This window comes from Eucalyptus grandis, chromosome 4, assembly GCF_016545825.1.
Source record: "Eucalyptus grandis isolate ANBG69807.140 chromosome 4, ASM1654582v1, whole genome shotgun sequence".
In the NCBI taxonomy this organism is placed as follows: domain Eukaryota; kingdom Viridiplantae; phylum Streptophyta; class Magnoliopsida; order Myrtales; family Myrtaceae; genus Eucalyptus; species Eucalyptus grandis.
In genome coordinates, this window is record NC_052615.1 from 27995453 (window position 1) to 28017389 (window position 21937).

General features: G+C 40.3%; 2 protein-coding genes across 2 annotated transcripts; one reads left to right on the forward strand and one right to left on the reverse strand.

Moving 5' to 3' along the window:
• The first annotated feature begins 7791 nt into the window (after positions 1–7791).
• Positions 7792–17678, forward strand: LOC104441617 (protein HLB1). Its single transcript, XM_010054769.3, has 14 exons — positions 7792–8230; positions 9221–9346; positions 9609–9678; positions 10237–10350; positions 10654–10737; positions 13228–13278; positions 13484–13513; positions 13784–13846; positions 13980–14045; positions 14188–14316; positions 14727–14762; positions 15349–15468; positions 16331–16519; positions 17291–17678. Exons 1-14 carry the CDS (start codon positions 8136–8138, stop codon positions 17399–17401), a joined length of 1284 nt encoding a protein of 427 aa, XP_010053071.2. The 5' UTR covers positions 7792–8135; the 3' UTR covers positions 17402–17678.
• Positions 17679–17701: 23 nt separating this feature from the next.
• LOC104441616 (metal-nicotianamine transporter YSL1) lies at positions 17702–21279 on the reverse strand. Its single transcript, XM_010054768.3, has 7 exons — positions 20586–21279; positions 20301–20473; positions 20117–20211; positions 19876–20010; positions 19576–19765; positions 19358–19478; positions 17702–18967 (listed from the first exon to the last, which is right to left on the reverse strand). The coding sequence occupies exons 1-7, from the start codon at positions 20953–20955 to the stop codon at positions 18042–18044; spliced, it is 2010 nt and encodes a 669-aa protein (XP_010053070.2). The 5' UTR covers positions 20956–21279; the 3' UTR covers positions 17702–18041.
• Positions 21280–21937: the final 658 nt, after the last annotated feature.

Consider the following 21937-nt stretch of genomic DNA (forward strand, 5'->3'; position numbering starts at 1 on the left):
GATGCAATGTGTTTCAACGGTTTTCTTCATCATAAATTTCAATGGGGAATCTTTGCCTTTCTTCAAGCCAACACGAGGGGTTCGATAAGGTAATCCGTTATCCCCTTATCTCTTTATTTTAGTGGCAAACGTCCTCTTTCACTTGATAAAACAAGCGATAGCAAATGGTACACTTCAAGGAATTAAGCTTAATAGCAGTTGCCCTACTCTATTACATTTGCTATTTGCTGATGACTCTATATTCTTTCTCAATGGTACCATGTTGGAATGTCAAAATCTGGTGGCTATTCTACACCAATATTGTTTTGCATCAAGTTAGGCTATTAATCTCAATAAATCAAGAATATATTTCAGTAAAAGCTGCCCAATGAATCTAAGAAGAAATATAGCTTCAGAGTTAAGAGTTCCAGAAATTAAGAAAACGGGAAAGTACTTAGGAATTCCCTCGGATTGGGGAGTCTCAAAGAAAGATATGTTCGCCTAGATTCTTGCCAGAGTTAACATGAAGTTGGAAAGCTGGAATGATAACTTGTTGTCAAAAGCATGGAAGAAAATATTGATTTAATCAATGGTGCAAACCATTCCTCAATATGCAATGTCCATTTTCAAAATCCTTATTTCAATTTGCAAAGCTATTGAGAAGAAAATTGTCAATTTATGCTGGAAAAATAGTAACAAAACTGCTGGGGTTCATTGGAAAAAAATGGGAAACTTTAAAACTTTGAAACTTAGGAAGGATGAGAGGGGTTTTGGCTTCAAAGATTTACTAGCTTTCAATAAAGCTATGTTAGGGAAGCAAGCTCGACATATTTCACAGCACCCTCAGTCCCTTTTAAACCAAGTGATGAAGGGCCTTTATTATCCACAAAGTGAGTTTTGGAAAGCTGGTAAAGGTTCTCGACTTTCGTGGGGATGTCAAAGCATTATCTTGAGAAGAGACTCTATATCTCCGCAAGTTATGTGGTCGGTTGGGAATGGTAAGAAAATCTCGATTAGAGAGGATAAATGGTTAAATAGTGGAACTATTGGCAGCCCAGCAACAAAAAATGAGCCAATTAAAGTGGGCGCATTAATAGAACAAAGGACTGGAAAATGGAATGAACCAATGGTAAGGTCATTGTTTGATGATCAAAAAGTGAATGAAATTATTGCAACCCCTATTAGACTACCTAATACAGACGATAAACTAGTATGGATTAACAAGTCAGGATCCTATACAGTGAAAGGTGGTTATTTCACCACTAGAGAGAGATCAGTCAGCCCACATACAACAATAGCAACTTCATCTCACCAAAATATATTTGGCACTCTGGAACTCCACCCAAAGTTAAACTATTTTTATGGAATGCATGTCAAAATGTAGCCTACACTAGACAACTTGCACATGAGAAGAATAGTACCTGACGCATTATGCCCTATCTGTAAACAGGAAGCCAAAACCATTGAACATACTTTGTTGCTCTGCCCATGGACAGCTCGGATATGGAGCGTTATCCCCCTACAAATCAAAATTACAAGAATCGGGTTAACAAGACTCGATAAATGGCTGCATATGTTAAAAGAAGACCCATGAAGTCTTAAGTTTGATTTAACCACTACAACCCTGTGGTGTATTTGGAAAGACATGAACCATTTCATCTTCGGACAATGTCTCCTACACCCACAACAAATGTTGTTCAAGGCCATAGCTTTACACGAAAACTGTCACTTAGAATAGAAAATCAAAAGGAGAGAAGAAAAGTGAGGCCCGAACCTACAGATGGCAACCCCCGACCTCAAATACGCTGAAAATTAACATAGATGCCTCCTTTGCCTAGAACGAAGGCGCAACATCATATTTCAAAGAGAACAAGGAAGCGGATGAACATTAAGGGATCCATCACCTGCATCTATCGAGATTCCAAGGGTTGACTGGTAGACGGCTTCTCCAAGATGGTGGCGGCATCCTCGGCGGAACAGGCGGATGCTCTTGCTCCTTGAAACCCTAGAGTTCTTCTCCACCAGATCTAATCTAAGTTTGCAAGTACATTCTGACTGTTTATAGCTCATGCAAGGAGTTCTGGCTTCGATAGAGATAAACTGGGAAGTGGAGGCTATTGTGGACCGGGTCAAGACTAAGTTAAAGGAATTTCCAGGCCTATCTCTAGCCCATTGCAGCAAGGAATCCAATAGAACAGCAAATTGGCTTGCAAAAGCCCAAAGATCTAACTGTCTTCCTAGTAATTGGGTAGCTAATCCCCCACTTGCCCTCTTTGATTTATTATGCGCTGATGCTTTTGATGTATTTGCTTCAAACTTGTCTAAGTAAATCAATAGTAATTGTATTTTCGACCAAAAAAAAGAAAGAATTGTATGCTTATTTGAAACTGACATACATGGAAGAATTTATAACCCAAACAAATTTAGAGTGCGAGCTGGGCATATGGGACAACAATATATTTCTGTTATGGGTAAGCGTTGGTTGGCAAGTATATATCATTTTATTGATGAATAGGCATAGTGTAGGTTGATTTTGGCTTTCTCAAGTGAGTGATACTATTTTTTCTATGAGTTTATAAACTCATGTTGTGAAAGTTACAAAGATTTGATATATAATAAATTATTGAAAGTATGTTTTGTTGCATAAAATCTGGATCGAACATTTATTATGATTTGGTACTTGTAAATGGTTTACCAAATGTTTTTGGAAAGTTATTGCAAAAGGTTTTATATATGTATTGATTTGTGACCTTGGTTTATGAAATGTGTTGTAAAAGTATGAGAAATTTACTTTAGTTTAAGAAACGAGTTTTGAAATGATTTGAGAAATGCTTTATGAAAAATATTTATGGTGAATGAGTCGAGTTGCAGAAAGATTGTATGTCTTGATTTGTGAAACCTATATTTTGGTTTGGCTTTGTGAATTGTGGAGTGTTGTGGATTGGTGTTAATGCTCAACATTGCTATAAGCCAAGTGAGGGGCTTATGGATATGTCCATATTAATGTAAAATATCATTGTGGGTGGAGCCACCGGCTAATAGTATGTGGAGACCTAACTAAGAGGAGAATCTTGATTGCCTTGTTTTCAGGCGTTGTGTCATGATCATGATTTGATATTAAACAAAAGATTAATCGATGGATGAATCATCAACATGTAGTTTCATATGAGATGGATTAATGGGATAGACCATTAGTGTGTGAAATGAAATTAACTAATGGAATGGACTATTGATGTGTGTTTTTATAAGATTGATTAGTAGAATAGACCATTGACGTATATTTTTAAGAGATGACTAATGGACTGGACTATTGATGTTTGCTTATTATTATCTTGAATATTTCTTCTTTGAACATATTATGGTTAAAGTAAGAAATATTGCATTTTGGTCTTGAAATTTTGTTAAATTTCTCAATTTGGTGAAAATGAATTATGTTTGCGTTTTAAATGTGCATAATGATTACTCGATATGCTTAGAAAAAATATATTACTCACCGGGCCGTGATAGCTCATTTCTTTCGTCTTATTATGTTTTTCAAGTTTTTCAATTAGTGTCCATTAGAGCGACAGTGTCATCATAAGGAATTTCAGGAGCTAGACTTTGGGTGATTTGAGGTTGTGTCTTTCGAGTGGAAGGACGACTATGTCACCCCCATCCTTATATGATTTGGGGTGTGACAGCAAGGAAGAAAACTAAGGATTCAAATGGCCAACTCAAATCAACCATGGCAACCACTAGCAAAGGGAACTATAAAGATCAATATAGATATAGCTTACTTTGAAGGAACAACTGAAGTTGCAGTCGCCAGTGTATGTGGAGATACGTTCGGCCGCCTAGTCGGTAGCTTTGCTTGATCGGGCCAGGTTTCATCTGTGACACAAGCTGTGAAGCAAGAGCCTCGATTGAAGCCCTAGTTTACTTCAAACACCAATTTGAAGACTCTCCGAAAGTCGAATTAAATCACTTTTATCTAGAAGAGCAGTTGCTAATCAAGGATTGCCTGGACCTCCTTTCGATCCAACCCACATATTACTCTAGCCCATTGTCTCAGGTTGTCTAATTTCATTACAGATTTGATTGCGAAAGCTCAGAGATTACATAGCCTTTCTCATCATTGGCTTTTTGTCCCGCCTCGACCCCTTTGGGCTTTGCTATGTTTAGATGCCCCTCTCATGGATTTTTTTAAACTCATATTAGTAATGATATATACCTCTATTTGACCAGAAAAAAAAATTTAAAAATAGCACAACGGAGCTTTTAAGGCCCCATTCAAAGCTGAAGTTGGCCCATGTTAATGGGAAATCCAACCGGTTATAGATTAGGTTGTTAAAACCCAAAAAAAAAAGAATTAGCTTCCAATAGATTAGACCTCCTACCCTCCTCAAAGCTTTTAGGAGTTGCTTTGCTATGAAGCTAATGAGATGCATTCACAAGCTTTATTCAAGTGAATGAATACGTTATTTAGGGCGTGCATGGAAACGCTCCAAAGAAGTGTTTCCGGAACACTTCTATACGGATTTTGTTCCGGGAACAAAAAAGAACAGAAACTCATTTGGTTGCGTTTGTTCTTTTTTTTTTTTGTTCCGGAACAAAATAAGAACAAAAAAAAAAAAAAGAAACAACAAATTGTTGTTTCTTGTTCCCAGAAAACAAAAATGAAGAAACGTTTCTCTTCTCTCTCTTCTTCTTCTTTCTTCTTCTTTTCTTCTTCTTTTTTTCTTCTTTTTTTCTTTTGCCGGTCACCGGCCTCGGCCATGGCCGGTGGCGGCCCGAGGGCCGGCGACCCGTCGAGGGTCGGCGCCTCGTCGGAGCCTGTCCCCCCCGAGGCCGAGCTCGGCCTCGCCGGATCCGGGCGAGCCCGAGCTCCCCGGCCAAGGCGAGGCTCGGCCTTGCTCGAGGGGAGATCTTCGGCTAGGGTTCCGGCGAGGGGCTCCGGAGGACGGTGCGATGGCGGCGCGGCACTAGAGGCTTCGGGATCGGGACGGCGTCGAGCTGCGGGCTTCGGGCGCGGGTGCTCGGCTCCGACGGCGGGCGGCTCGGCTCGCCCGCCCGGGCGCGGTGCCGAGCCTCCTTTGGCGGGGGCGAGCTTGGGCTCGCCTAGATCCGGCGAGCCTCGCCGTGGCCGGGCAAGGCCGCCGACCCGAAAGAAGAAAGAAATAAAAAGAAAGGAAAAATGGAAAATAAAATAAAAATATTAAAAAATTAAAAGAAACAAAAAAAGAATAAAATTTAACCAAACGTGTTTCTACTCATTTTTTATTCCTGGAACAAACGTTACCAAACGCGTTCTTTTGTTCAAAAACCGTTCCCGGAAGAAACACTTTTTTTTATTTTTCCTAGAACAAAAAGAATAGAAACGTTACCATTCGCACTTAGGGTGCGTTTGGTAACGTTTCGTTTAAATTGTTTCGGGAACAAAAATAAAAAAAGTATTTGTTTAGGGAACAATTTTTGAACAAAAAATGCGTTTGGTAAATCTATTCGAAATATAAAAAATAGAAACACGTTTGGTAAATTTGTATAATTTTTATTTCTTTTAATTTTTAAATATTTTTATTTTATTTTTCTATTTTCTTTCTTATTTTTCTTATTTATTTTTCCTTTGTTTTCTTTTTTTCTTCTTTGGCCGGTCGCGGGCCTCGGCCATGGCCGGTGGCCGGCCGGCAAGGGCCGGCGGCCTCGCCGGGCCACCGCAGCTACGCCGACAGCGGTGGCCGGGCAAGGCCGAGCCTCGCCGGGCCAGGCGAGCTCGGCCTCGCCGGATCTGGGCGAGGCCGCCGGCCCTCGTCGGCCGGTCGCCTGCCATGGCCAAGGCCGGCGACCCTGCCAAAAAAAAAAGAAAGAAAAAAGAAGAAGAAAAGAAAAAAAATAAAAAGAGAAGTGTTTCTAAATTTTGTTAAAGCAAGAAACAACTTTTTTGTGTTTCTTGTTTGTTTCTTTTTTGTTCTTGGAACAAAAGAACAAAAAAAAAGGTAAACGCACCCAAACGCGTTTGCATTCGTTTTTTTGTTCCCAGGAACAAAAAACAGAAATTTCTGTTCTTGGGAACAGAAATAGGGTGCAGCCAAACGCACCCTTACTAACCCAAAAAAATGACGCAAATAATTATCATATGTTAAAAGGAATTGCGATTTACGATGTTGGACATTTGCTTACAATGTGATGAAGATGGTTGCAATGAATCAATATTAAGTATTTGCTAATTTTGTGGATATTGAAAAATATATATATTAATTTTAATTGCTTTTATCACTTTGGAAAACGAATCGGTTAAAACATCTTTATTTTAACAACAATATATAACTAGACATTTTCGATTGCTAAAAAATTATTTTTCATTAACTCACTTTGCTAAACGATGTAAACAATTAAAATTAAGAAAATATATTTCCAAGATGTTTATTTTCCAGATTTGGATATCAATGAAAGTTGTAACTTTTTTATGAGTCAAAAAAAGTTTGGGCCAAAATTAGAACTCCAACTAAAGTTGTTGCTCTTTTATAAGTCAAAAAAAGGTTGAGGCCCATATTGGTTCTTGTGTTAAAGTGAAGCTTTTTTTATGAGATAAAACACAAGTTTGGACCATAGTTGAGACTCAAGCTAAAGTTGGTGCATTTTAAGGGAATTCGACACTTTCTTAAAGGGACAATTTCGTACTTGATCTTCCATCTTTTATAATTGATACAATTGAGTATTCAAACTCTTGTTTTGTGAAGTTCTCCATTTTGTTCAATTTGTTCAATCAAATCATTCTCTTGATTGATTTGGGTAAGAACATATTTTGGTGGCAGTATTACCACAATCGCTCAGTTAATTAGAGTGCGTTTGTTTGCGTTTTTGTTTAAAAATTGTTAGGGGAATGAAATAGAAAAAGTGTTTACATTCAGGGGAACAATTTTTGAACAAAACAACGCGTTTGGTAAACTTGTTAGGGAATAAAAAATAAACGAAACATGTTTGGTAAATTTGGATAATTTTTATTTCTTTTATTTTTTCTATTTTTTCTATTTTTTCCTTTTTTTTTTTTTTCTTTTTCATTTTTTTTTTCTTCTTTTGGCCGGTCGCGGGCGGGTCGGCCTCGCCTTGATCCGGCGAGGCCGAGGCTCGCCGGCCGCCGGGCGAGGTCGGCCTCGCCGGATCCGGGCGAGATCGAGGTCGCCCGGGCCGGCGCGAGGTCGGCCTTGCCGGCCATGGCGAGGCCGAGGCGGCGGGGACGGCGAGCCTCGGCCTCGCCGGGGCGGCGAGCCTCGCCGTGGGCCGGCGAGCCTCGCCGTGGCCGGGCGAGGCCACAGGCCCTCGTTGGCCGGTTGTCGACGCGTAGGGCCTCGGCCATGGCCGAGCAACCGGCCAAAAGAAAAAGAACAAGAAAATAAGAAAAAAAGTGTTTTAAACAAAACACAAAATTTGTGTTTTTTTGCTTTTTTTTTCTTTAAACAAAAGAACTAAAAAGGTGTTTAAAAACAAAAAAGAAATACAAACAAACGCAGCCTTAGCAAACATAGCTCAGGCAAGGACCAAGGACCCTTATCATATGCAACGTGCTCTTGACAAGACGAATGATTAGTATTGCCACAGCTCTTTGCCCCCATAACTTTTTGGCATCACTTGGTCGCCCTCTTCACTTTCTCCTTCGGTTCGTCCTCTTTCAATCCAGCCACGCGACAAGAGAGATTTTACGCCAAAGAAGAAGGAGGACTCGATTGCACGAGTTTAATTTATCAGAGGACTCAATTGTATATTATTAAAATTTAAAGAGGGCCAAAAATGAAATTATGACCTTAAGAATAATCACAGATTCACATGTACTTTCCTCTCTAGCTCCAAACATCAACAGTCATCTCCTTCGTAACATTCTTGTTTAACAGATCTCCCTCTCTCTCTCTCTCTCTCTCTATCTCTGTGGATCCGCCATTGCCAATGTCTACGACCACCGAAGAACCCGAACTGCATAAAGGACCCGACCGCGAACCCGACCCGGAGCCAAAGCCGGAACCGGAGGAGCCCGAGGTAGCGCCGGGCGATGCAGATCCCAAGAAGGGGAGCCCGGAGAAGAAGCAGCGATCCAATCCGGCGAGCCCGAGGGCGACCCTTCTCCGAAGGGGGAGGCGCCCGCGCGCCCGGAGCTGCGGAAGGACGAAGGGAACCGCACGTTCACGATGCGGGAACTGCTGAACGAACTGAAGAACGACGACGCGGCCGAGGGCCCGAACAATCCGGATGGGGAGAGGCGGGAAGTGGATTCTCCGTACAGGTCAGAGCTCTGGTTTCGCTTGATTGAGTTGAGCTTGAGATCGTGAGCGGGAATGATTGGTCGCGGTGGTTAGAATCGGAATGGCGCTGATCCTTTGTGGCATTTTTGATTGGATCCTCGAGGACCGGTGAAGTTCTATGGGGATTCTGGATTGGCGTTGTGAAGATTGGGACTTTCCAAGTTTGTTGGGGAAAGTTAGGATCTGACTTTTGGGGTTTAGGGGTTTTTGATCTACCGTGCGCGGGCGTGTTTGAGACAATTTTTGAACGTGAAGCATTTGTCGGAGTTTTAATCCTAAAATTTATCGGTCGTTTATTGCAGTTAATTCAGGGCGAGAAAATATGATATATTCTAGTCTGGGGTGATCATGGTTCTAAATTTACATCAATTGTAGGGGGCAGCTGTTTCCTTGTTGCAGTTAAATTTTCTCAGGTTCACCGGATGATTCAGTTGTGAATTAGGCATTCCACTGTGAAATTGTGCGGCGGATCATTCGCTCTAGCTTTAAGGCTTCAACTTTTACTATATCCTGCAATATTTGTGCTAATAATTAGCTGACTATGTTATTTTGGAGGAGTGTGTTAGGTAATTATAGGATACTTGGTCTGAAATTGACATATTTGGGGCATCAAAACACTGCTTTATTCAACTTCGACTATATTTGCAATGGTTGTTGAGATTTTGCAAGATGAAAAAGCTCTATTTAAAATTGATCACTATCTTGCCTCTGAGAACTCTAATGGCATCTGTCACAGCTGATGATGATTTTCGTAGCTTGTGATATTTCTCATTCCTGGGGTTAAGTAGCCAGTATAATTACATGAATTTATAATCTTGTCAAGTTATAGCTGCCTTCTTTGCTTCTTTCTCTATTTATCGTCCTATTGTGAGAAGTGGAAGCCATTGTTTGTTGTGAATTTTTATTTTTTCCAATAATTCTTTGGTGTTATCTTATGAAGCCTCATATCGTGTGTATTTTGTATTATTCAGTCAAGAAAGCTTGCAACAAATTAATGCGGAGCAGAATAATGCTGCAATGGAGTTGATTGATAGCGTTACTGGTGTTGATGAGGAGGGCAGGTCTCGTCAACGTATTCTTACCTATGCCGCTCGAAGGTGCTGTCATGTATCATAATAACTAGTAGTTGGAACCATGATATTCAATCATAACCAGATGCCTATTCTCCAACACATTTAGCACAAAAAAAATTTCATCTCACTGCATCCTATGACATTTTCTCGATCATATTTCTTTCCTTGTCATAAAGTATACAGGGTTGCTCATGAATCAGCACTAGCATTGTCTTTGATTGAGCTTCTTTATTAATTCCATAGGTAATAACTTATGTGATGCTTAATGAATAATGATATTTTGTAGGTATGCTAGTTCAATTTCCAGAAATCCAGGAGATTATGATGCATTATATAATTGGGCTTTGGTTCTTCAGGTCTGGATTCTGTTTGATTTTATTGTTTCATTGTATAAATTTATGATACTTTCTTGGATCCACAGCAAATCTCCTCTGAGCTGTGACATAGTCCTGTAGAAAATGTCCTATTCGTGGAAAATGATGATTCTTATCATGCCTACGTGATATTGTACATGGACTACTGCTTGAGCATACATGATAGTTTTTTGTTAACATGAGACTTCTTTTTATTGATGAAACGAAAGTACCAAGTGCCAGGGGACATATTTTATTATGTTCTACATTTTCCTATGTCAGTTACAGTTGACTAACTGTAATATTGAAGTATGAGGTGGACTTTGGCACAGCCTCTTTCTCTATTTTCCTCTATGCTGGCTAGCATAACAAATGTGATAAGAACTCTGATGAGTTTAACAATGGTCTCATTATCATATGGTTAAGTTTCTTTTGTATTCTTCTGTAATGTAATTTCAGAATCATAAAAAGTGTCATTGGTGTCATGTCATTTCAGAAGATTGTGTACTCATCCTCTATGCTATGTGATTATTATGTCTAACTAGAGTTCAACTCGTGCAGGAAAGTGCGGATGTTGTTAGTCCTGATTCTACGTCACCTTCGAAGGATGCTTTACTTGAGGAGGCCTGTAAAAAATATGATGAGGCTACCCGTCTTTGCCCTACACTTCATGATGTAAGCAAGCAAGATTTCTCTGGGATAGACTGACATGTTGACTCATAAAGGACCCTGTGAGAAACCCATTTTTTGTTGGAGAATACTTTGGAGCTGAAGAATTATTTTGAATTAGATGAATTACATATTGATGAGCATTTTGTAAGGTCTTGCGTGTTTACACATGAATTAGATAAGATATCTCGTGATCATTAGGAGCTGGGATAATCTACTATGTCTAACCGTGTGCCTGATGACTTCATTGGTTCATGAATGCATTTTATCATTGGTCACCGCTTTCTTTTTGTTTTACTATTCTGACAGGCTTTCTACAACTGGGCAATAGCTATATCTGACAGGGCTAAAATGCGAGGTCGTACAAAGGAGGCTGAAGAGTTCTGGAAGCAGGTTTTCACCTCATCTTTATTTTAAAGGTTTACTTGTATTTGGGGTTGTTTTTGCTTGGTCTGTTAAGTCTTCTCTGCTGCTATTTAATTGAGCTAATATTTGGTAGGGCCATAATGATAAGTTATAGTGTGATGTTTTTTTAATCATTCAAACAAAGCAGCAAGGGCTTAACAGTCACAGGATGCATTCCATTCAATATAATGTAGCTGTTTATCTCTTAAATGTTTTGATCTAAACAAAAACCCCTAAAACTGACTTTGTACCTATTAGGCATTTGAAATTTAAGAAGCCTGTGGATGCAAAATGGAAATGCTTTTTAATGCTTTAGCCAATCGAAATTTGTTATAATGACAATCAAAGTAGAGCAGGAACAAGAATTAAGTACTCAATTATGATATCTTGGGAGCTTGACCATTGACAACGGCCTAGATACTCAAACTATCAAATTATAAGTCAGACTACTCATGGGAGTTAGACTCAATCTAAATCCTGACCTATATTTATTCAAGACGAGAAACCGATCTTATGTCCTCATTAAAACTGTACTTTAGCAGAAGTTTTTAGAGTAGTTTCCGGTTGAGGCAAATGCTCCATCTGGAGCTGTATTGACACATCCCTGTAAGATTCTCTGGGAACAGCTAGGGCATTCATGCTCTATCTTTGACCTCTTGACAGTGAAATAAATTTTATACTTCTTCCTTTTCCACCCAATTGCTATCCTCAAATGGGCATTTCCTGTCAATGATTTGTCTTTAATTTAACTAGGTGACAGCAATATCGAAGTCTATCCACCAAATACGATCAGTTACTTGGATCATATATTTTAAGCTTGATTTGAGATTTATTTACATCCGCCTCACCACTTTTAGACTTGAGGCCCCTCAATAACGTACAACCTTCTTTAATCTTCTTTCTAAAGCATCTTCTGGTTGCGCCTCACTTGCCTAGACTTCTGTTTTCCCTACACAAAGACTACAGTTGTAGTTTGTGATATGCAATCGGTATTTTGTTACTTGAAGTTTCTGTTTTACATTGTGAAAGAAAAATTTTCCATATTAAAAATCTCATCTACAACTTTTGGACTGTGTTCTGTCTTTTCTGCCCTCACTCAAATATATGCTCTGCGTGAATGCGACTGAATGATGGACTTGGAGAGTTGAGTTAAATGGGGGCAGGAGAAAGCCTAAAAAGACATGAAAAGAGGCTATAAGGAAAGACATCTTGATCATTTGGAGCTTATGGACGATTCGCCATAAAATAAGGTGAAAATGGTGTAAGAGGATCCATATAATTGATGCCAACTAAGGTGCATTTGGTAACGCTTCTGTTCCCGAAGGAATAATTTCTGATCATAAATGATTATTTTTTATTCTGATCCCGGGAACAATTTCTAAGTATTTTAAGACATTTGGTAACTGTTCAAAATTTCAATTCCCAGAATAGAACTGCTTCAAGGTTGCTAGTCGCCGGCCTTGGGATGACCGGTGATCGGCTAGACGAGGGCCGGTGACCTCACTAGAGCGTCGCCGGCCCTTGGCAAGGCCTACCTGGCCATTGGTGAGGCTCGGCCTTGCCCGATATGGCGAGGCCCGCTTGGCCACCAGTGAGGCTTGGCCTGCCGGTGGCTGGACGAGCCTCCGACGAGCTCGTTGTACCTTGCCCTGGCCTGGCAAGCCTCCGACGAGTTCGCTGGACTGGTCGCCGGTGACAGATGGTAGTGGGCAGCAGACGACAGATGGCGGCAGATGGCAATGGCAGCGGCGGCGGCAATTGAAGAAGAAAAAAGATGGAAGAAGAACAAGAAAAAGAAAAGAAAAGAGAGAAAATAGGTGTTTGATTCTAGAATAGTTCCCGGGAACAAAAAATCAACTTTTTTTTTAACTTCTCGATTCTGTTCCAAATCTACTTATGAGAACAAAAAAATTATAAATTTGTTTTTGGGAACAAATTTTTTACCAAATGCATTTCTGTTCCAAATTTACTCCGGGGAACAAAAGAATAGAAATTTTCACTGTTGGGCAAATTAACAAATAGGCCCTTAATGGGATGGGACCTATCATCATTCCATCGTCATAGTAGTAGTAGCAACAGCCCGACAGCTAGCTTGTCCATCCAGGCCCACCAAACCTTACAATTCGGGCGAGTCTAGGTGAGCATAGTCCTTTTTGGGCCCAGTCATTTGATGAAGATAATATAACATTTTCTTAAATCACTGGTGGGCCAGGGCAAGGAGTACCCTACCAGCCATCCTAGGTTTGCCCATGGATGAGGTCTTGGTAGTAGTACTAGTTGTACTTCTGAGCCTAAAAATGTTGATGTTTCTCAATCATGATAAGAAAGAATGCATTCTGTGTATACTAAGAGATACTATGTTTGTCTAAAATGGTAGAACCTAGACCATATGCCAATTTCAAATCATTATAAATTTGTTTGATTTACTCAAAATCTCTATGCCGCTTTGTATTGTAAGCTGTTCATCTTGTTTCGCAGGCAACCAGAAACTATGAAAAAGCAGTCCAACTTAATTGGAACAGTCCTCAGGTATGCTCCTCGTAGTTCAGTTCTTCATTGATTGAACTTCATCTTAAGCATATCTGCTACAGCTTTCAGTATTTACAATATTTTGTGCCTTTGAATGTGGTTTTTTCATGACTCATTCTGGAAGTGATTCACAATGAAGCCAAGAAGTTGCAGATCAATATATTGAGAAAACCTTGACACCTTTTTATTTTTTATTTTTTTCCAGGCACTTAACAACTGGGGGCTTGCTTTACAGGTATGTTTCATTGAGCAGCCAGTAGATTCACGATACTGTCGCAAAAGTACTCTGTTTGCTCCTTTTCTTTATCTTTTTCCTTTCTGAAGAATGAGAAAAATTCTATTATAAAAGGTACTGAGGGGGTTTTGCCCCTTCTGCAAGATGACCTCAAACTCCAGAGGAAAAGTCATCCATTTTCAAATTATTGTATTCCTGCAGATATTGGCGAATTATTTAGCTGAATATGAGAATTTTTCTTTTAGTTTTAACTTTGAGCATTCTATGTAGGAACTCAGTGCAATTGTTCCTGCTCGTGAGAAACAAACCATAGTGAGAACTGCTATAAGCAAGGTGTGCAAATTATTGCAGAACTAGCAGAACTTTACTGATTGTGTAGGGGTAGCTTAATCTAATTCCGTAGCATTCTCCTCTAAAATTTTGGCCAACTCTACTTCATTGCATCTCTTTTCTGCCTATGATGCAGTTTCGTGCAGCAATACAGTTACAATTTGATTTCCATCGAGCAATTTACAACCTTGGGACCGTTCTGGTTAGTATAATATAATTTATTTACTGTGATAGATAGTTAAACAATGTGTGTTATACAGATAACAAAAATTCTATTGCAACTTCTGCACGATATATTTAGAGAGAGAAGATACTTATTCTATTTGCTGGAACAATGTTGGCAGTATGGGTTGGCAGAGGACACACTAAGGACGGGGGGATCAGCCAATGCAAAAGAAATTTCTCCTAATGAACTTTACAGCCAATCAGCTATCTATATTGCAGCTGCTCATGCATTAAAACCAAGTTACTCGGTATTTGCCTTTCTCGTTTGCCTCTGGAGTGTCTGCTTGGCTAACACACTTGTCCTGATTGTACAGGATTTCTTTATACTGTTATCAAATGTAGAAAATCTGTCAAACATGGACTTGAGACATCAACTAATTTGGCATAAACTAGGACATTCCTCCCCCCCCCCTTCTCTCCTCTCCTCTCTCCCCCATCTCTTCAAGATCTTTTGCATTTGTTTTAGTTAATATAGAAAATGTCTGTAATATCCTGAAATAAAAACAACTTGCCCTTTTTTTAGGACAGTGAGAAAAAATTGCCCTTCTGAATAATTTTGAAATTAATGGGTGGTCCTGAGCATTAGTCTTATGTATTCATGAGAACTTGCTTCATATTTGAGCTGCTACTAAGCTTTTGTTGTTTTTCCTTCTTACAGGTTTACAGCAGTGCCTTGAGGCTAGTAAGATCCATGGTTAGTAATACCGTACACCAGTTATGGGACTTAATATATTCATCAACCCTTTATCTCATAAGGCTTGTTGGTGGCATCTTACTGCTTTGTCTTCTGTAATCAATGAAGAATTCAGACTTAAGCTAGTAATGAAGTCTGTTCCTAGTTATTATAAATGAACTTTGACAATTGCGTGCAATATGGGCTTAAATGTGCCTTGTGGGGTGACAAAGTTCAAAGTTCGAAAGACGTTGCTTATCTTAACTTTCAATGTTTTCTTTGTGCAAACACTAAAAACCCCATGTTGATTTATTCATTCTATGGGCCTACCTAGACCTCCGTCACTATGAAATAAGATAGAACCAGAACAAACATTGTCGAAGATCCAATCTCCCTTTTATGACTTTAAAAGTTCTCTTGTTCTGCCACACTTTTCTGACACTGATGACTCTTTTAGTTATTTAAGTGGATCACCCTAGCAATTTAATACTTGCATAGGTTCTCTTGATTACGCTTCTCTAATTGAACAAATATTGGATTTTGATTTCATTTTGCACCTGATTTCCTTGTTTTTATGGATCAATTATTGTTATTCTGGCATTGGCAGTTACCATTGCCTTATCTTAAGGTCGGATATTTGATGGCACCACCTGTGGGGAGCCTGGTTGCACCTCACAGTGATTGGAAGAGATCACAATTTGTTCTAAACCATGAAGGTCTTCAGCAGGTGCTGTATATCCTTCTTTTCTGGTGGATTTCTTGTATATCTACTCTCAATACGTTTCTGGAACTATCCTTCCCATTTGGGTAGCCTAGCATTCCTTGCCTTCCATTTTGCCAAATTTGATGGTTGGTTGGTGTTGAATCTAAAAAATGATGTAATGCCAAGCCTCGTAGGCTCCGTTTGATAATGTTTCTATTTCTCCCAATTTCTATTCTTTTGTTCTTCAGAATTATTTATTAAAAAAAAAAAAATCCATTTGGTAATGTCAACTAATTTTTCTATTTTCCGAACCTCGGAATAGAAAAGTGGCCGAGGAATAGATTTGGAATAGAAACAAGAAGTAGAAAAAAATAGCTTCTTGTTCCTAGGAATAATTTCTAGAAATAAGTTTTTTTTTCTTTTTTTCTTTTCTTCTTCCTTGCTGCTCACTGCCCCTCACCATCACCCCCACCGCAGCAGCCAGCAGACAGTGGCGGACAGCAGCAAGGAAGAATAAGAAAAGAAAAAAGAAAAAAATCTTAAAATATTATTAAAAAATTAAAAGAAATTCTTCATTACAAAAAATTTTATAGGTTGTACCGAACACATTCTTATTCTTTTCCCATTCCAAGAATAAAAATTTTATATAGTTACTAAACGTGTCCTTTTACTGAGAAATTGTTCCAAGGAATAGAAATAGAAAAACTTTTTGAAAAGAAATTATTCCGCGGAACAAAAACGTTATCAAACGGACCCCTAGTGAGTCAACAATAGAATTAGACCTTAAGCCATGTGCTAGCTGCGTCCATCTTGTTATCGAGCCAGAAAATGGTCCACTGCTCTGCTGCTGCTGAATATTGGTGTTCTTTCCCTTCTCTCGTAGCAGCTTAACATTTTTGACCAAAAACAAGCACCTCAAGGTCTTTCCAACAGATCTGGAGAGTTAGCCCATGCTGACAGAAGAGCAATAAAAGTCAACATTCCAGATATTGTGTCTGTATCGGCATGTTCAGATCTGACTTTACCACCTGGTCCAGGCCTCTGTATTGACACGATTCATGGACCGGTTTTCATGGTAAGTGGCTTACAACTCAGATGTAATGTACTGCTGGCTTGACCTTTTATAGGGCAATATCATTAGGGGACAGTTAGGTTGACTCATGACTAGTATCTAGTGCCCTTACTCTCCTTTTTTTACTGGCTTACTTTCACAGCTATTCCAATTAGCATTTTCTGAAGTATATTGTTTATGATGCAAACTAGTTGGATGATGTTATGGCATGTAAAGGTCAAGGCATGTAATTCTTATGAAAGAACAATTTTTGTGTGGCTTGTGTCAATGACTCATTTAAAGCATTTTTCCCATTTTCTGTGATCTTGACATCTGTGGATGTTATCAACATGAAAAGGTTTTGCAACATTCGGTGTGAACTATATTGTTTATGATGCAAACTAGTTGGATGATGTTATGGCATGTAAAGGTCAAGGCATGTAATTCTTATGAAAGAACAATTTTTGTGTGGCTTGTGTCAATGACTCATTTAAAGCATTTTTCCCATTTTCTGTGATCTTGACATCTGTGGATGTTATCAAGTTGAAAAGGTTTTGCGACATTCGGTGTGAACTATAAGTCAATATCTCTCAGTTAAGTTATTGAATGCTTCTTGCCTATTGAGAATAATTAGTCAAAAGCATCATGGAGCTGGGATAGTGAAATTCAGTACATTTGTCTTTTTCATGTTTTTGGTGTAGGTGCAATTGTCTCTTTAAATGTATAAATTATTCTGAGTATGCTAGGTTCTGTCTAAGGGAACTTCTAAGTGACATCTGCCCATGATTCATTCAGGTAGCCGATTCCTGGGAGTCCTTGGATGGTTGGCTCGATGCTATCCGTTTGGTATATACAATTTATGCACGAGGAAAGGGTGATGTATTGGCAGGTATCATAACAGGCTGAAATTTTTATGTCACTTGCGGATGTATTATTAGGGAATCTTCTTGAGATCATGATGAGTTATAGAAATGCGGTTTCCCAGACGGCTTTTGTATATTACACACTTTTCTTTTCCTACAGAAGTGGTCTTTGACAATTATCTGATTCGACATACATGGGGTTCTGTTCAATTAGTTGTTCGAACTTTAGCTGTCAGCTCCTGTAATTGTTCAATTGCTCTTATTCACTTTTTCTATGTCACGGTTATATGATGTAAGGCAATAAAGGAACTTCGCCTCTATGATCACGGCAACATTAGCATTATTCTCATGAAGGGCGATCAACTAATGAGTCGCTCTACATGTAAATTGATTTTCTGCAAAATACATACCGTTAAATGGGCTTATTGATTTTGTTACATGGGCATTTTTCTGGGTCTCGTATTGCCATTTCAGGCATCTTTTGGAGAGCTACAGAACCGTGGATATGGTTTTTCCTTTGTTTAGGATCTAGTGGGAGGACTGAGGACTGATAATCATAAATCTATGAGTTTCCCGCTCCTAGGCGTATTACAAGAGCTTTCCAATGGTAGATTCCATGCTGTCATCTACTTAGCAGAAAAATAATATTCTATCGTAACTATCCAACGTTTAAGCTAGGGCCTTTAGGAAGGCACAAACTTCATACAAATGGGTGGCTTTATCTTGGCCAAGGCTAGGACCGAAGCTGGAAGAACCCACAGCCCCTCTCCGCATATCAACCCTGAAGCCACCGCAGGGACCATCAACTCCGCCTTCTTCGCGTTGAGCTTCTGCCAAACGTACACGATCAAAGTCCCCAAGCACATATCGATCGTGAAATATGCCCCCACCAGAAACGGAGGAGCCATCGCCATCGGAAGTGGCATCCACTTCCCTACCTTCCGTGGCCCAAGATCTCTTATGAGGTTCGCGGCCACTGCAAAACCGAAGAACCCATAGCAGAGCTGCAAGCAATGGCGAGGCAGAGCCGAGAACCCCTGGACACCCAGGATCGCCATGTTCCTGTAGATCAGAGCATACGGCGCTTTGAATTCTCCATCAGGATTGCCCACATCAAACGCCTTGTAGAATAGGAAGAAGCTTAAGGGAGCCACCACGCATCCTATGGCTGTGCCTATGACCTGGCTGAGAAACATCGCTCGAGGGGATGTGAGCGTGAAATGGGCCGTCTTAAAATCTTGCATTAGGATGCATGCCACGGAGACGGCGGACTTGATGAGGCCGCATCCTGCGAGGCCGGCAACTAGGCCGTTTTCCTTGCCCGACATGGCGGCGAGGATGAAGAGAGCCACTTTGCCGTAGTTGTAGGCCATGTTCATGTCAGTGAGTCCAGCTCCATACGCATTGCAGAAAGCTAGAGAAGGAGCGAGAATGTACGCGACGAGGACGAAGTACCATTTAAGCTCAGGGAACATGATGGGGATCACGATTATGGATACGACAGAGAAGAGGCCGTATCCGGCGAGTCCTATCCACATAGGGATGCTCTCTCTCAGGAAGACTTCGTTTTGTCTTTTGTCCTCAGGGTTTTGGCTCTGTTCGTCTTCAGCTGGATAGAAGTGGAAACATTAGATCAGAAAGAAGAATCCAGGAGACAAACTTAGGGAATGCACAGGCACACACCTCTGCTTAAAGAGAAGAAATGTGCTAGAAGTTTGGAGTTCTATCATAAGCATCTTAAAAACACTTGACAACGGGCAACTTCAATTGAACTAAAGCTTGGAATGTCACAGATTAAAAATGCTGTCCTGATCACTTTTTCCACGGCAAGGCATAAAACTCGCAATTTGACTTCATCTAAATATGATTGATCATTAGATCCTGCGAGATGCCAGTCCTTATGGCCTACAGCTAGATTTGTGCAACATGAATTTATTGACCAACTAGACAAGCCATGGCAATGAAGACGATTTGATCTTTAAGGTTGTACAGTATCTACCTTTAGCAAGGTTTTGGTTTTTGTTCTTCATCTTTCCATGGATATTAATGACTGTGACACACACAATCTTCACAATATTGTAGAGCCCGTCGCCGAGGATCAGAGCCACGGAGATAAACGCCTGCGAGACCAATGAATAAATGAACAAGAGAGCGAGAAGATTTGAGAACGGCATCTCTTTGCTTTCACCTATGCTTACTAGAGAATGAGAGAGAGACCTTATAGCCATATAAGCTCTTCATACTACTCTCTTCCAGGCCATTGGAAAACCAGTCTCCCTTGTGGATATCGATGAGCGGCCACATGATGCCGTAGGAGATCACTGAGCCGAAAAGCAGAGACAGATTCACCAGGTGGGAACAGATCATCCCCGCTCCCACGAAAGTCATGCTGAAGTCGAAGAAGAATCTGAAGAACCAAGTTTCAGCAAACAAGAGCAGTGAAGTTAACTAGTTAGTCATAATTACATTCATGGAAGTTCTGAGCATAAGAACGGAAAAAATGCGCAAACCACACACGTTTGCTTCCAAGCTTGCAAGCCGAAAGTGGGGAACTGCGCGAACCCGCAACTATCCTTCCCCTTGTAGAACCACTGAAAGAAGCCCCACAGGAATGAGAAAGAGAAGCACTTCATGAACCCACGAACTTGCTTCCTGCGCACAACGACCGCATTTGCTGCTTAGAGTTCTTGCTTGTTTAAGAACAATTCATGGTATCTATGGTCTGAAAGATTTTCGTATTGGGTTAATGTATACATACTTGGCCATTTTGTCTCCCTGTGAGTGGAAGCCGTTGATGAGCACCGCCGTCGCCATGCCGCTGGGATAGGTCAATTTGAGATCGACGATCAATATCTGGCACGACAGAACTCCTTGTAAACCATAGTTTCTTTGTATCAAACACAAACTCTTTGCCGACCGTATGAAGCTCAAACTCAGCGTACCTTCCTGAGTGGAATCAACACAAACAAACCCACAAAGCAGACCACAAAGAGGAAACCAGTCATCCATCCAAGCCCAGGTTCCTTCACAGCCTTTGGGGAATTTCCTTCAGCGCCCACTCCTGCTAGCTCATACGTCCTCCTGTTTAAGCCCAACAGATATGAGGCAAATCCACCTGAACGCAAAAAGAGAAAACAAGCCATTTTGATTAAGAAAGGAAGCAAGAACGAGATGCTTTCAAAACCTTTAGCTAAGTCATTCACTGATTCAAATGACGTCCAGCTAACCTCCAACAGCAATGCTATAACATGCGACCGCGCACGTCTGGATCATGGTGTTCTCTTGCCTGGTGAACGGCCTCGTAACGTAGCCGGCCTTGTGGAGCATCTGGGTCCATGTGCGGATGAACACAAAGGCAAGGAGCGCGGCCGACACATTGAGGTTTGGGACGAGCCCGGTCGTGAGGTTCAGCTTCATGGCTATGATGCTGAAGATGATCCCAATCATGATGCTCACCACGACCCCGCGCAGTGTCAGCTGCTTCGTCCATGGCGGGGTCCTTCCCGAGCCACCCGACTCCGACCCTTCCTGCGACGACTTCTCCAAGTTGTCTCTCTCGATTTCCTTCTTCTCGTGCATGGTTTCCTTGTTCTCCATTGTGGTAAAGAAAGCTCAGAGATTCAGAGGACTAATTCAACCTGCACTCAGAAAAATATTGAAATCCCCTTGGTAGGAGAGAGAGTTTTAAGGTTGGTTCTTCGTGTTCTTGAAGACCCCACTAGTGAGAACAATTTTGCAATCCGGACAGATAAGTGTTTGGTTGGCTGTGCACTGGTTCAATGGGTGTCTCTTCCTATCAAATTGCTCAAGTAACTGAGGCCATGAACCTAATGCAATTTGGAATCTTTCTCAAGAGCATAACGCAACTATATCTTTCATGCACATGGGGGAGACCAATGCCTGCGTGTGGCTGCAGCGAGCCATAGGGACCGTGATATATAAGTGTGGCGGGAAGCGGCTGACGCAGGAACCTAGCTCAGGAGATATTAAATAAAAATTAGAATATCTAGCTCAAAAGGTGAGATACAGGAATGTGGTTTGAAATTTTTATATAATATCTTAATAAAAAAATATTTTATTAAGCACAAAGCCTGCTTAGTGCATGGATGCTATCTAGCTGAAAAGGTGAGATACAGGAATGTGATTTGAAATTTTTATATATATCTTGATAAAAAAAATATTTTATTAAGCACAAAGCCTGCTTAGTGCATCGATGCTAGAGGTACTCTTCCTTGGCACATTACATCATTTAGTGAATGCGTAAATATCTCAAATTATCAGATGGTGTGTTGTTGAGTTCTTACTTTTAAATTAGAGAGATATTTTAGACCATTCATTTTTGTTTTAGTTTTTTTTTTTTTTAAGGGAGATTAGAAAAGGAACATGTTTCATGTCACATCTCTAACCCTTGCGTCCATGTTATTTCCCTTCTTTGTTTTTTCCTATCTTCTTGTTGGATTTTTAGATCTTATGACTTACCATGTGAATTTTTGAGCTTTTAGATTGTACTCTCACGCTCTTTGTTATAGATAGTGAAACACCTCTCTCCTCTCATGATTTTTCCCATTTTGGGTTTCCA